This window comes from Pipistrellus hanaki (genome assembly GCF_964339955.1).
Source record: "Pipistrellus hanaki genome assembly, chromosome: 2".
Lineage (NCBI taxonomy): Eukaryota > Metazoa > Chordata > Mammalia > Chiroptera > Vespertilionidae > Pipistrellus > Pipistrellus hanaki.
Window position 1 is genome coordinate 117156408 of NC_140504.1, and position 14930 is coordinate 117171337.

The 14930-nt window shown below is 41.0% G+C and overlaps 2 protein-coding genes across 5 annotated transcripts in view; one reads left to right on the forward strand and one right to left on the reverse strand.

Annotated features, from left to right (window-relative positions):
• The window catches only part of RIOK1 (RIO kinase 1), a 38053-nt gene extending 33453 nt beyond the window's left edge, over positions 1-4600 (forward strand). For all 4 annotated transcript variants that reach the window (XM_084875602.1, XM_084875603.1, XM_084875601.1 and 1 more), the window contains exons 16-17: positions 90-242; positions 2749-4600. In XM_084875602.1, coding sequence (XP_084731728.1) covers positions 90-242; positions 2749-2859 — 264 coding nt within the window. In that variant the 3' untranslated portion in view covers positions 2860-4600. The remainder of the gene's footprint in view (positions 1-89; positions 243-2748) is intronic.
• LOC311618228 (histone-lysine N-methyltransferase SETMAR-like) overlaps positions 1-14930 on the reverse strand; it is a 407000-nt gene that overhangs the window by 235747 nt on the left and 156323 nt on the right. The window lies entirely within an intron of this gene.

Consider the following 14930-nt stretch of genomic DNA (forward strand, 5'->3'; position numbering starts at 1 on the left):
GTTAAAAATCTGTATTCTGGCATTAACAAATCTGGTAACAATAAATAACTGATTGGTTTTGAATAACATGGTTCTGTAATATTTTTAAGGTCCCTGCACTCCTAGAAAATCAGGTTAAAGAAAAGGATTGTTCTGATTCAGAAGATGGTGGAAGTTCTGAGTGTTCTGATGTAGGTTCTGAAGAGCAGGGAGACCATGCCTGCTCCAAGAAACCCACCACTGATCTTGAAATTGATAAAAAGGTTAGTCAAGAATGAAAATTCCCTTGTTCTTCAACATGGCAGCATAGCCACTCATTACTCTTTGCTCAAGTATCTAGATTATGGTGGCAGAAAACATTATCGATCAGTAAGTACCTCTAATTATACTTTCAGTTCCTAAGCATGAACTGTTTTTGGTTGTAACATTATCTAGAGATTGGGAGCTCTATTGGGAGCTCCTTGGACACTGTCTAGGGCAGTGGTCGCCAGTCTTTTGGATCTCATAGACTAGCATTGGTCCACGGGCCACTGGTTGGCGACTGCTGGTCTATGGAAAGGACACATTGAATTCAGTACATTGATTAGAAATTATGGTCATTAACTTGAAGTACAAATGATGCTAAAGTTGCCTCATTGATAACATACTGAGGAGCCATTTCAGGGGGATTTACAGCCACAAGTTTCCAAACTAGGAAAGGCTGTTTCTTCCAACCCTGGCTACAGACAGAAGAGACACTCATGGTTGAATAATGCATGACAACTGTGTAACTATTACTCTTCATTCTTAGCTTAATCCTGAAACTTTATAAAGTATGGATTTTAAGACTTCTGAGAGACATATACAACTGGCTGTTATTACATTTTTCTCTCTTTGCCTAATGGAAATAAATATTTTGTCTCTTTTTAACTTTTATTTCTGTTAGAATATGAAACTTGCAAAGAAAAGTAGTTGCAAACATTTAATAATATCCTCCTGGATATTTGTGTTTGGCAGTCTTCAAATTTCTATTAGGATACCTTTAAGACAGTTTCATCCCAAATTCCTCCACCAAGCCATAATTACTTTTATTTTATTTTTTTTAACCCTCACCCAAGGATATTTTTCCATTGATTCATAGAGAGAGTGAAAAAGAGAGGGAAAGACAGATAAATATCAATGATTGGTTGCCTTCTGCATGTGCCCTGACCAGGGCCCTGCTGGAGAGGAACCTGCAACTGGAGTACATGCCTTTGATCAGAATTGAACCCATGTCTCTTTGTTCCACAGGCCAATGCTCTATCCACTGAGCCAAACCAGCTAGGGCTCATTTTTATTTTTTAATGTTACTCTTCTTTTTATCCTTTTACATATATCTTTATAACTAACTAGAGGCCCAGTGCATGAAATTCGTGCACTGGAGGCAGGGGTGTCCCTCAGCCCAAACTGCACCCTCTCCAATCTGTGACATCCCTCTCACAATCCAGAACTGCTGGCTCCTAACCACTCGCCTGCCTGCCTGCCTGATCGCCACCTAACCACTTCCCTGCCAGCCAGATTGATGCCTAACTGCTCCCCTGCCAGCCCGATTCCCCCCAATTGCCCTCCCCTGCCAGCCTGATCACCTCCAACTGTCCTCCCCTGCTGGCCCTACTGCTCTAAGCCCTGCCCTGCTGACCCAACTGCCCTCCCCTACTGGCCCAGTCACCACTAACTGCCCTCTTCTGCTGGCCTGTTCACTCACAAGTGCCCTACCCTGCAGCCTTATAGCCCACTACTGTCCTTCTCTAACAGCCATCTTGTGACAAAGTGGGGGTGGCCATCTTGTGATGGTGTGAGTGCATGGCTCGAGGGCCACCAAGCCTTTTATTAGTATAGATTGTAGCAATATGAATAGTATGAATGGAATTTGCTTATCTTATACTATGAGCCTATTGTGCAGTGCCACCCACCATTGAGTCACAGGTCTGGCCCTGCCTCACTCCCTGGGCCCCGCAGCAGCCGTGGCTGCTGCCAGTCCAGCCCTGCCTCCCTCTTCGGCCCTTGAAGCAGCCGTGGCTGCTGCTGATCAGGCCCTCCCCCATACAGATGCACAGAGGCCCTTGCTGCCCCATCTCTGATGCTGCACGCGCACCCTCCTCCTGTCTGGTTACTAGCGTTTACAATGCCCTCACATCATCACAAGATGGCCACCAAAAGATGGCTGGCAGGGGAGGGCAATTGGGGGCAATCAGTCTTGCAGGGGAGGGCAGTTGGGATAAACTGGGCTGGCAGGGGAGGACAGTTGGGGGTAATTGGGCCGGCAGGGAAGGGCAGTTGGGGGCGATTGGACAGCAGGGGAGCAGTTAGGCATCAATCAGGCTGGCAGGGGAGTGGTTAGGGGGCTATCAGGCAGGCAGGTGATTGGTTAGGAGCAAGCAGTCCCCGATTGTGAGAAGGGTGTCCGGCTGCTGAACCTGCAGTAGGACATCCCCTGAGGGATTTTGTATTGGAGAGGGTTTAGGCTGGGATAAGGGACCACCTCCCCCTACCCCCAGTGCATAAATTTTGTGCACTGGGCCTCTAGTATAAAGAAAACCTTGTGCTTCCTGCTGCTTTAAAAACTGCTAAACTTCAGGGGGGAAATTAAAATTTCTTTTGTTTAACATCTCCCCTTGTGATTGAATTAATAGTAAGTGATATTTGAAATTTGATTTATAGGAAAACAGCTGTGAAGTTATCTAAGTAAATCTATTCTTCTGTCTGTATTTCACAGATTTTTTTTTTTTAATTTTTGTTTGCGTTTTACAGGAAAGAAAAAAGATGGTCAAGGAAGCCCAGAGAGAGAAAAGAAAGAACAAAATTCCTAAACATGTGAAAAAAAGAAAGGAGAAGACAGCCAAGACAAAAAAGGGCAAATAGAATCGGAACTATATTATACAGTAATTTTCATCAGTTACTTTTTAAAAATATTTTTATTGATTTCAGAGAGAAAGGGAGAAGAAAAGATAGAAACATTAATGATGAGAGGGACACAATGATCGGCTGCCTCCTGTATGCCCCTACTGTGGATTGAGCTCACAACCCAAGAATGTGCCCTTGACCGGAATCTAACCTGGGACTCTTCAGTTTGCAGGCAAATGCTCTATCCACTGAGCTAAACTGGCTAGGGCTCAGTTACTTTTCTTGCCTTATTTAAATTGCATCTGGAAGCTGGAATATTAATTTTAACCAAATGGTTATTATGGCAGTGTCTCTGAAGACTGACTCAAGTGTTCTCATGAAATTATGTAAAAAGCTCTAATCTCTGTTGTCCACATCCAGTCACTGGCTCTGGTGTTGACAGATAATTTATTTAAGCTATTTTAAGCTACTTTTTTAGTTCTATATATTTTTTTCTCCTTCGGTATGTCTTTTGAAGCATTGTAACTATTTAAATGAATGTCCACAACCTTTATTTAAGTGTGAAGGCACTTTGGATAAACTTGGGCCAATTGTTTTGCTTTGCTTGTACATGCCAAAGACCCATCTGAAGTCACATGATTAAATTGCCAGGGTTTTCATAAAAGGAGTTTCACTTGTGGGAAAATTCACCTGGCTGTTGATGTAGTCATTCGCTGCAGCTTGGTTCTGTGTGCACTGATGATCATTTATTTATAAGGCATTCTTCATCTTTAATATCCTTTTCTGAGCCTAGGGCCTCCTATTTCATAAGCTGTTTCATGTTTGACCAATAGGCGTGTTCATTCGTTCATCAAATACTTGAGTATTTTAGGTGCTGGGAATACAGCACTAAAATAAATAAATAAATAAATAAATAAATAAATAAATAAATATTTTAATAAGACAAAACATTAAACAAAATAACTAAAAATAATAAAATCAGCAAGTGACAAATTCTGTGGAGAGAAATATTGCAGAGAAGAGAGAATGTCTGAGAGAAGTAAGTTTGCCATTTTAAAATAGGCCACACTAAGTGGCTGTATTTGAGCAAATACTTCAAAAGTATGAATCATGTGCATATCAGGAAAGAAAGGTATTCCAGGCAAAGCAAACAGCGAATGCAAAGGCCCTGAGGCAGAAGTATGCCTGAAAAGTTCCAGAAACAAGAGGCTGGAGCTTCATGTCTAAGGGAGAAAATAGTAGATGAAATCAGGGCATTAGGCTATTGGAGGTTTTTAAGCAGAGGAATAATATGATCTGACTTCTGTTTTGGAAGATCACTATCACTTTGGCCTTTAGAAAATTGATGAGGAAATAAGGATAGGGTATTTATTGTAATATCCCATAGGAGGGATGATGACTTATTCTAAAACAGTATCAGGGACATGGAGAGAGGTGCTTGGATTCTATGTAGAAAACAAAAGTGGAATAGACTAGATGTGGTAGAGAATATATGAGGAGTATGGATAAAGAATTAAGGATGATGTCAGGGATATGACTGGCAACTGAGACTACTGGAATTGCTACTTAATATATTGGGAAGGCATGTGTGGAGCGGGATTGGGGTGAGAAAGGGAGTAGGAAGAGGGTGAGATTGCAACAAAGCACAAATATTAAAAGAAGTGATCAAATATTTTTACCATATACTTTACATTAGAAATGCCTGTTTTAGCCCTTGCATCTGAAACAATTTCTATAAATAAACTTAGTTTCCATTAAACTGAAGCCGGCATCTGCTTGTTTGTTTGAGAGTTGATTGGGTTGTCGGTGAGGGGGTGGGTGGGTTCAACTGAGCTTTTAAAAACTTAAGTCAGATTTATTATGTTCATAATATCCTCCTTTCTAGACTTTAAAAAAGTTCAAAATGTGAAATAGAATGTCAATGAAATATTCTACAGTTAACAAAATGATGTAAAAATGGATTTAGTAATTCTGTGTACTTTTTTTTTTTTAAATATATTTTATTGATTTTATACAGGGTGGAAGAGAGAGGGATAGAGAGAAACATCGAGAGAGAATCATCGATCAGCTACCTCTTGCACACCCCCTACTGGGGATGTGCCCGCAACCAAAGTACATGCCCTTGACCGGAATCGAACCCGGGACCCTTCAGTCCCCAAGCCAACGCTCTATCCACTGAGCCAAATCGGTCTTGGCAATTCTGTGTACTTTTGAGGATTTTTATTTCAAGATCTTCCAGTTCTTTGTTTGGTCTTATTCTGCCAAGATTTATTGGTTTGTTTTTTTCATTCACATTTGACATCCAATGTATTAGTTTCAGATATACAACATAGTGGTTAGATGCTTATGTAACTTAAGTGATTCCCCCTAATACCCACCTGACCCCATATTTAATTATTACAATATTATTGACGATATTCTCAATGGTATACTTTACATCCCATGACTATTTTGTAACTACCAGTTTGTACTCTTTAAACCCTTCATCTTTTTCAACTAGCCCCATAACTCCCATTTGGTAACCATCAGTTTGTTCTCTGTATCTATGGGTTAGTTTCTGTTTTTATTCATTTATTCTGTTCTTCAAACTCCACGTATAAGTGAAATCATATGAAATAAGTCTTTCTCTGACTTATTTCACTTACCATAACATTCTCTTTAGGTTCATCCACATTTTTGCAAATGGTAAGATTTAATTTTTTTTTATAGGTGAGTAATATTCCACTGTATGTATGTACCACATTTTTATTTAATTGTCTCTTGATGGACACTTAGGTTGCTTCCATATCTTGGCTATATGAAATGTCCTTTGTCTCTTGTTAAAGCTTTTGTGTGTTTTTTGTTTTGTTTTTAATATATTTTTATTGATTTTAGAAAGGAAGGTAGAAAGAGAAGCATCATTGATGAGAGAGAATAATTGATCATTGCCTCCTGCACAACCCTGGGGTTCAAGCCCAGAACCTGGTTATGTGCCCTTGACTGGAATGAAACCTGGATCCTTCAGTTCACAGGCTGATGCTCTATCCAGTGAGCCAAACCGGCTAGGGTTAGCCTTTGTTTTAAAGTCTATTTTGTCTGAAGTATTGTTAGTCCAACTTTTTTTCAATTCCATTTTCATGAAATGTCTTTTCCATCCTTTTATTTTCATTCTGTGTGTCTTTCAATTTGAAGTGGGTCTCTTATAGGCTGCAAATGTATGAGTCATTTTCTTAGCCATTCAGCCATTCTATGTCTTTTTTTTGTGTCTTTTTTTTTAATATATTTTATTGATATTTTACAGAGAGGAGGAAGGGAGAGAGATAGAGAGCTAGAAACGTCGAGAGAGAAACATCGACCAGCTGACTCTTGCACACACCCTACAGGGGATGTGCCTGCAACCAATGTACATGCCCTTGACCGGAATCGAACCTTGGACCTTTCAGTCCACAGACCAACGCTCTACCACTGAGCCAAACCGGTTTAGGCCATCCTATGTCTTTTGGGACTTTTAATTCATTTACGTGTAAAGTGATTATTGAAAGGCATATAGTTATTGCTACATTATTCATATTTTTTTCTTTTCAAAGGAGCCCCTTAAACATTTCTTATAATACTAGTTTGGTGGGGATGAACTTCTTTACCTTTTCCTTGTCTGGGAATTTCTTTATGTCTCTGATTCTAAATGATATTATAGATGTAGGTTGTAGGTCCTTGCTTTTTATCACTGAACTAGAGGCCTGGTGAACATCCCTCAGCCTGGCCTGAGCCCTCTCAATCCAGGACCCCTTGGTGGATGTCGGAGATCTGGTGCATGGATTCAGCCTAATCCGCACAGGCCAGGACAAAGGACCCCGCTGGTGCACGAATCTATGCACTGGGCCTCTTTGGTTAATCTCTTCCTGCTCTCTCCCCTTCCCCTTCCCTCTGAGATTCATTAGTTTGTTCCATGTTTCCATGCCTATGCACTAAGTGTCTGCCCCCTGGTGGACAGTGCACATCATAGCTACCAAACAGTCAGACACTTAGCCTTCTATATAAATAGATATTTTGTGTCAATCCCTTCTAGCCTGCAAAGTTTCTGTTGAGAAGTCTGCTGACAGTCCCTTGTAGATAAATTGCTTTTCTCTTGCTGATTTTAAGGTTCGCTCTTTGTCTTTAACAGTTGGCATTTAATATAGTATGGGTCTCTTATCTTGTTTGGGACTCTGTGCTTCCTGGACTTATATGTCTATTTCCTTGACCAGATTATGGAAGTTTTCAGTCATTAGTTCTTCAAATAGGTTTTTAATCTCTTATTCTCTTCTTCTGGTATCCCTATGATGCAAATGTTATCCTTGATGTTGTCCCAGAGACCCCTTAAACTATCCTCATTTAAAAAACATTTATTTTTGCTTTTTGCTGTTTTGATTGGGTGTTTTCCACTTTGCTTTCAGGTTGTTTATGTAATGCCCTGCTTTATTTAATCTGATGTTGATTCTATCTAGCGTATTCTTCATTTCAGTTATTCTTCATTCTTCTGTGTTTGTTTGTTTTATGGTTTCTATCTCTGTGTAAATTTTCATTGACTTCATCTATTCTTTCCCCAAGTTCACTGAACATCCTTATAATCAGTGTTTTGTACTCTATCTGAGATTTCTTGCCTCCATTTTACTTAGGTGTTTTTTGTTGTTGTTATTGTTGTTGTTTTTCTGGAGATTTCTCTTGTTCTTTCATTTGGGACATGTTTCTTTCCTTATTTTGATTACTTCTATTTATTTCTACATAATAGGTAGCTCTGCTGTTTCTCCCAGAGTTGAAGGAGTGGCCTTATGTAGTAGGTGTCAGTGAGCTCAGTGGTGCAGTTTCCCTGGTCACATGAGCTGGGAGCTCCAGGGATGTCCCTTGTGTGGGTTGTGTGTGCCCTCCTGTTATGAGCCTTGATTGCTGTTGGCACATCAGTAGATGGAATTAACCCTCAGGCTGACTGACCTTGAGGACTGGTCATGATTACAGTGAATGAGCTATTGTGTGAGGGCTGATCCCATGGAGCAAGATTTGATATAGTGGGGCTCTTGTACCTGCTGGGTGCACCCTCAGGAGTGCTGTTGTGGAGCTAATTGGGTGGTGCTCTGGTGTGGTCAGAAGCCAGCCACTGAGTGTTGGTTCTAGGGCCTCTTAGGAGGGGCTCTGTTGCAGGCCCAAGTCAGCTGCTGCCTATGTATGCCTGGCTCAGGGCCACCTGGTGAGAGCTTCAAAGTGATCTGCAATTGGTAGCTGCCTATATGGAGGCACCTGGGAAATGATACACTGTGAACAAGAGGCTGGATGTTCCTTTGGGATTTATGGACCTTTCAGATATTTTAGGGGAGTCCACAGCTCAAGCTAAGGCCAGCCACTTATGAGTAACAGCTATTGAAAAAGGTTCAGGGCTGTGTGCAAGTTGAGTGGGGCAGGTTCTCAGAGAATCACTAGGGTGGGGCCAGTTTGATGGGGACTCAAATTTGGTGCCCACCTGCACATGCAGGCTGGGTTGAGGTGGGGGGCTCAGCAAAAGAACAATGGTACCTGACAGCCTTTTAGTTCCCAGAGAGCTGCCCCTCCAGTGCTGGCTCTGAAGCCAGATAATTCAGTTCCTCCTTGGTGTTTTCAAGCTGCTGCCCAAGAGTTGGAGCTCAGAGTGAGTGACTGTCAGCGAGTAAGTCCATGTGTGGAGCCTTTAAGAAGACACTTGGCTCTACAGCAGCCCTCCATCTCACCTGGTCACGACAAAATCTCCACTGCTTTTCACTGCCAGCTGTTGTGGGGACTCCTCCCCAGCACTGGTGGTCTGAGATACCCCTCCTATTTTCCACCATCATGTGGGTGTGGGACCAGCCTGTTTGGTTCTCCACCTCTTCTACCAGTCATAATGTGACTTCTTTATATCCTTAGTTACAGTTCTATTCAGCTAGTCTTCAAGGGTGGTTGTCCTATAACCTAGCTGTAATGTTGATACCATGGAAGAAGGTGAACACAGTGTTCAGCTAATACTATAAGTATTAAAAATACCTTAGCACTATATGCTAGTATATATTATAAAATACTAGAGACCTAGTGCACCAAGTTTGTGCATGGGGGGAGGGGCGCCTCAGCCCAGCCTGCCCTCCAATCGGGAACCCTTGGGAGATGTCTGAGATAGGGCCTAAAATGGCAGTCAGACATCCCTCTCACAATCCTGGACCACTGGCTCCTAACCACTCATCTTCCTGCCTGCCTGACTGCCCTTAATCGCCTCTGCCTGCCAGCCTGATTGCCCCTAACTGCCCCCATTCCCCCCCGCGGCCCCCCCCCCCCCCCGCTGGACTGGTCACCCCATGCAGCCTGTTGTTCTGTCTTTTGGTCACCCTCACTGCCCCTCCTGCCAACCTGGTTGTCCCAAACTGCCCCTCTCCCCACCAACCTGGTCACCCTTTACTAACCCCCTTCCAGCCTGTTCACCCCATGCAGCCTGCTGTTTAGTTGATCCTAACTGTCCCCTACCCCCATTGCCTGCCCCATGCAGCCTGTTTGGTCATCCACCTAGTTGATTCGTTCATGACGGCCCATGGTTTTTTAAATATAAGGATATTTGAATTAGGTGGTCAAGCTTCTCAGAGCTATCTTTTGGTCAAGCTTCTCAGAGCTCTCTTTTGGTGAATCCAATTCAGTCCAATTTGGAACCAGTTTTAACTTGGGCAAAAACAGTGTCTGCAGGAGTTAGGGACAATTTATTCGCATTTACATTGCTGCTGGGAGGAAGTGACTTGTAACATGTCAAGATTGGGGCTTCAGGAGGATTCTAATTTGAGGAACATTTATCTTATAACTCACTGATGTGGTTATTTCCCTCTTTGGATTCTGAGCCCTAGGCTGTGGATGAGTAGTAATCACTGGTAGAAATCTTGCTAAACGTGTCCAAAACTCTCCCTTAATTCTATCCTCACCTGAATGAAGGCTTGGAAGAAGAAACCAATTCTTAAGCAGACTTACAGGGCTACTTTTTGACTGATTGCAGTTGAATTTCAGGTGCTGAACAGTTAGGTTTTAGTGTCCATGAATTATTGGTATAGTTAATTTCTTTATATATATATATATATATATATATATATATATATATATATATGTATATATATATATATATATATATATATATATATATATATATATATTGATTTTTCACAGAGAGGAAGAGAGAGGGATAGAGAGTTAGAAACATTGATGCGAGAGAATCATCGATCAGCTGCCTCTTGCACACCCCCTACTGGGGATGTACCCGCAACCAAGGTACATGCCCTTGACCGGAATCGAACCTGGGACCTTTCAGTCCACAGGCCGACGCTCTATCCACTGAGCCAAACCGGTCCCGGCCTGTATAGTTAATTTCTGTTTGAAGAGATGAGTGTGTCTCTTGGTCCAAAGGCTGGGACATATTTTTGTCAGTTGTAGATGTATCTGATCTGCTGTCAGAGTTTATAGATTTTTTATTCCTTCAAATAATGGAGGTGTTTCTAAAAGTACACTGAGAAACTGGATAATTTCTTTGGGGCACAAAATCATTTTTCTATGCTGTTCAAGTTTTTATTCTTCCTCTGGCAGGTTCGGAGCAGAACTTTCACTGGCTCAGAAGCTCCAGCATTTGAGCGTGGCCTTTTCAGGATGGGACAGGACCTGTGGTGGCCTAGTTCTGGTGAAAACTCATTGTTCTAGACTGGCATTGAGTTTTTTTCAGCTTTATAACTTGATGAAGATGGAAACAAAAAGTTGAAAAATTTTATAGTTTGGTACTAAGTTGTTTGAGAAGATTTCCACTTTCCATGAGTATTCTTTTTTTATTCAGTGCTAGCAGTTTGCTGTTTCCTGATTGTAGGCCTATCTGTTTTGTGGCTGTGATTTCCTTAACCTGTTGGCTCAGAAAGTGAGTTGAAAAAGTTATTTTAGAAGCTGGTAAAAAAAAAAATCAATGTAAGGATATCTGAAATATCATGGGCTCTGAATGATTCTTTTTATTTTCAAAAGCTTGGCAAGTTTTCTAATTTTTAGTTGTTCATACACGTAGTAAATAAAGACCATGAACAATCAGAGCTTTACTTTGATTTTTGGGATTTACCTTTTGATGATGAAAGAGTTGCAAGGGTCAGCCGCTAGAGCAAATTCTACTTCATGTGTAGTTTTCTGTGAAGATATTTTGTGACCACATCAAATGGGTGGGTTTTCAACCATTAGTGATAGTAAAGCAAGAGTTCCATGTTCTGCCTCTTGAATTGGGGTGGGTTTTCACATTCCCCACGTTTAGGTTGGAGCTTTTAACTTCCATTTCTTTTGGATTTACGTGTTGGACATAAAGGCTTTTATAAATGTTCCAGAGGAAATTGTAATTGTCAGATAACAAATCATTTCAGCCAGTTGCCAAAGGAAAAGATGCTTTTCTTGCATCTGTCTTCTCCAAAGATCTTAGTCCTGGTTGATAATGTTGTGGAAACCTCTGAAGTTGAATTTGGAGAATGGAGACTTAAATTTGTGGATTTCCCCCCCTTAAATACATTTTTTATTAATTTCAGAGAGGAAGGGAGAGGGAGAGAGACAGAGAAACATCAATGATGAGAGAGAATCATTGATTGGCTGCCTCTGCACGCCCCCTACTGGGGATCAAGCCCCCAATCTGGGCATGTGCCCTTAACCGAAATCAAACCTGGGGCCCCTTCAGTTCACAGGCCGACGCTCTATCCACTGAGCCAAATAGGCTAGGGCAAATTTGTGGAATTCTTGACTTCAGTTTTCATCTCTCTTTCATCCACATCTTGCTTTGATTGCTGGCTGGCTAATATCATCAGGAAGTGCCCCCTGTACAGCTGCAGTAGCCACCTAGCCACAAAATCCTTCCTCTCATTTCCCTTCAGAATGGTATTGGTGTCATCTAAGTGTGAGCATAGCTATCTCAGGATCTCTGAGGGGTTCCATGTCTCTTAATAGATTTGTTTAAAGGGTGATTAACTTTGTCATTTTTGGGTGAAATTTTAACCTTTGCAAATTTTGTATATAACTGTCATGAGGTCATAAATTAGTGAAAAAAGTGGTAGTCCTTGAGGTCTAAGAATTAATGGTTGAAGTCAGGATACCAGAGCCCATAAGCTAGAGAGGCCAGAGAATGGGATGTTGTACATACAGAGCGTTGTCCTTGTTGGTAAATGCCTAGGGTTCAGCCCTGGTGTGATTGTCTGCAGGTGCATTGAAGGCTAGAAGGTCAGTGAACTGAGGTCAGAATTTTAGAAAGGCCATCTGTGTTAGAACACACCTAGTCTTCAGTATCAGAGAGAGAGATACATAAATCTTCAGAGAACATCAATGCCTGCAACATAGAGGGGAAGTGAGTGGTATCTAATGACATGAGATTATAAGGGCTGGCTGGGAAACAGTGCCCTCAGGAGAGGCAGGGTTTATACAGAGTAAGGGAAAGCCCCAAAAGGAGAAGTTGGGGATTCAAGGCTTTTTGTGTATCTGACCATGAGTTTTAAACTGGCACTGTTGAAGCATTTCAGGATTAGAAAAATGGGAAGGGTCTATTTGACATCAGGTACAGGTCCTGTTGTGGGTTGGATGCTTCAGGTTCTCAGAATCTGCTTCCATTAAGTAGGCAAATGCCTAACTACTATGGAGGTAATAGTAGTACCTGCCTCGTACAGCTATTGTGAAGGACATTGGGGAGCAGAGTAAGGGATGGATGGATCAGGCGGATAATACCCAAACCCTTTGCTCAATCATTAAAAGTGGGACACCCAGACACTTAGAGCTCCTGTTGTGATGTAAAAGGCAGTGCACAGAGCTACCCATAAAGTATCTTTCTTACCCCCCTACCAATAACATTGAACCTGAATCTATGTAGCTTCTAGATATAACCAATAGTTTACAGGAAATACACAGTACACTGGAACAGAATAAATAATGCTAGGAGGATTAAGTCAACCAAACTTGAAATAAGGGAGCATCTATAATGAAAAAAAGAAAGGAGAACTATTATAAAAAGACGTATATCCCAATGCTGTAGACTTCATTTAGATCCTGATGAGATCAGACCAGTTGTAAAAAGATGGGCTTTTTTTTTTTTATTGGACAAAGAGACTATTGAAAGTGGTATTAGATGATAATAAGGCATTGTTACTTTTATTGTACAGACAGTCCACGACGGACTAAACGTACGTCATTTCTTGATTACATCGTCATCTCACATTTATTTATAAAAAAGTTTCATCATTTCGACGTATGTACATATGTACTTTATGTTTTTTATTATTTATTTATCACAAGTAAAGGTCAGGAATTATCTTTTAATTATTATTATTTTTTTTTTTACTGTTTCACTTCATTACTGTTGTTTATGTGCTCCATGTGAGTGACTGACATGGAGCACATAAACAAGGTGGTTTATGTTTATAGGTGGTTTCCGACTTAGGGCGAAAATCCCATTATGACGCGCCATAGGAACAGGTCTCCAGCGTAACCCGAGGACCAGCTTCAGACCACATGGAAGCACCACACCCAACCACCACCATAAGCTGCACACTCATGGGGTGGACTCAGCAGGTACCAGAGCCCTACTGAAGTGAAGTCCTGCTTTGTGCGGTGAGTCCCTGCACAGCTGATCACAAGGTGGTTGGAGGTCAGTGGTCAGTGGTCACAGCCAGTCCTTACAACTGATCAGCCTAGGTCCATGGTCAGCAAACTGCGGTTTGCCCCTTGAGTGTGGCTCTTCCACAAAATACCACGGCCTATTTTGAAGAAGTGGCATTAGAAGAAGTTTAAGTTTAAAAAATTTGGCTCTCAAAAGAAATTTCAATCGTAGTACTGTTGATATTTGGCTCTGTTGATTAATGAGTTTGCCAACCATTGGCCTAGGTCAGTCCCTCCCATTGATGTGCCAGCAGCAATCAAGACTTAACCACAACAGAAGGGTGAGATAGAAAGCTACCTTAGACAATATTTTTGTTTCAAAAGAATATATTTAATGAGGGTTTTCTGATTTAACTTTATCTTTAGCTACCTTTTTATATTTTAAAAAAATCAAAAGTAAAACTTTGTTTTTATTAGTGTAAATATATACATATGTATTAAATGGATTTAAGGTGCCAGTTACCACAAAAGTCAGATTTGCTTTACATTAATCATAATCTCCAAAGCCAACTTCTTTCTTACTGAGTGTCATTTTAATTTTGCAATAGGAATTCAAATCATTGTCCTTGAAATAATTTTTGATCCTCTAGAGGGAGATGTGCTCCTGAATTCTAAGTATTAACAGGTACTGGAAGTGCATGAATGGCAGGAGGCTGTTGATTGCCAGAACTTGAAAACTGCGCAGGATTCATAGGACTGATCAATTCTTCTCTTTACATTCCCCTGAAAGAGAGATTAAATAAACTATCCTGATGATAAAGAAATCTGGAAGAAATACCTTCTCAATAATATTTTCCAGAAGTTGTAAGCTCATTTAATCAGTTGTTCGTTTTACTTTAAAATAATACACATACTTTAAGAAAAAGCAACCACACAAAAATGTAGACTTTTAAAGAATCCTAGGGGGTCTGACATCAGTTAACTTGCCAAGACTCATTCATCTTTGCAGGCCTCGGGTTCCTCATCTATAAAATGGAGATGATGGAGTGATGAAGACGCTGATAGTCCTAGACCTGTGCTTCTCACGATGGCAGCCACAGCCACATGTGGCTACAAGGTCTTTGCAATGTGATTAGTCTAGATCAGTGTTTCCCAAAGTGTGTATGTGTACCCCCAGGGTACGGGAAGAGTTTGGTGGGGGTACACATTGCCCCGGAGTTTGTTGGGGATATGCACTGCACCGTGCTTAGCTGCGCCTAATTCTACGATCTCATGAGTACGAGGGGTACTCAGTGTTACGAAAATTATAGAAGGGGTACACATATGTCAAAAGTTTGGGAAACACTGGAGATTATAAAGATAAAAAACACACCCAGATTTGGAAGACTTAGCATGAAAAAAATATATTGATTGAAAGTTGAAATGATAACATTTTGCATATATGTGTCAAAATATTTTAAAGTTAATGTCACCTATTTTTAACTTTTTGTGGGGTAGAAAATTTTAAA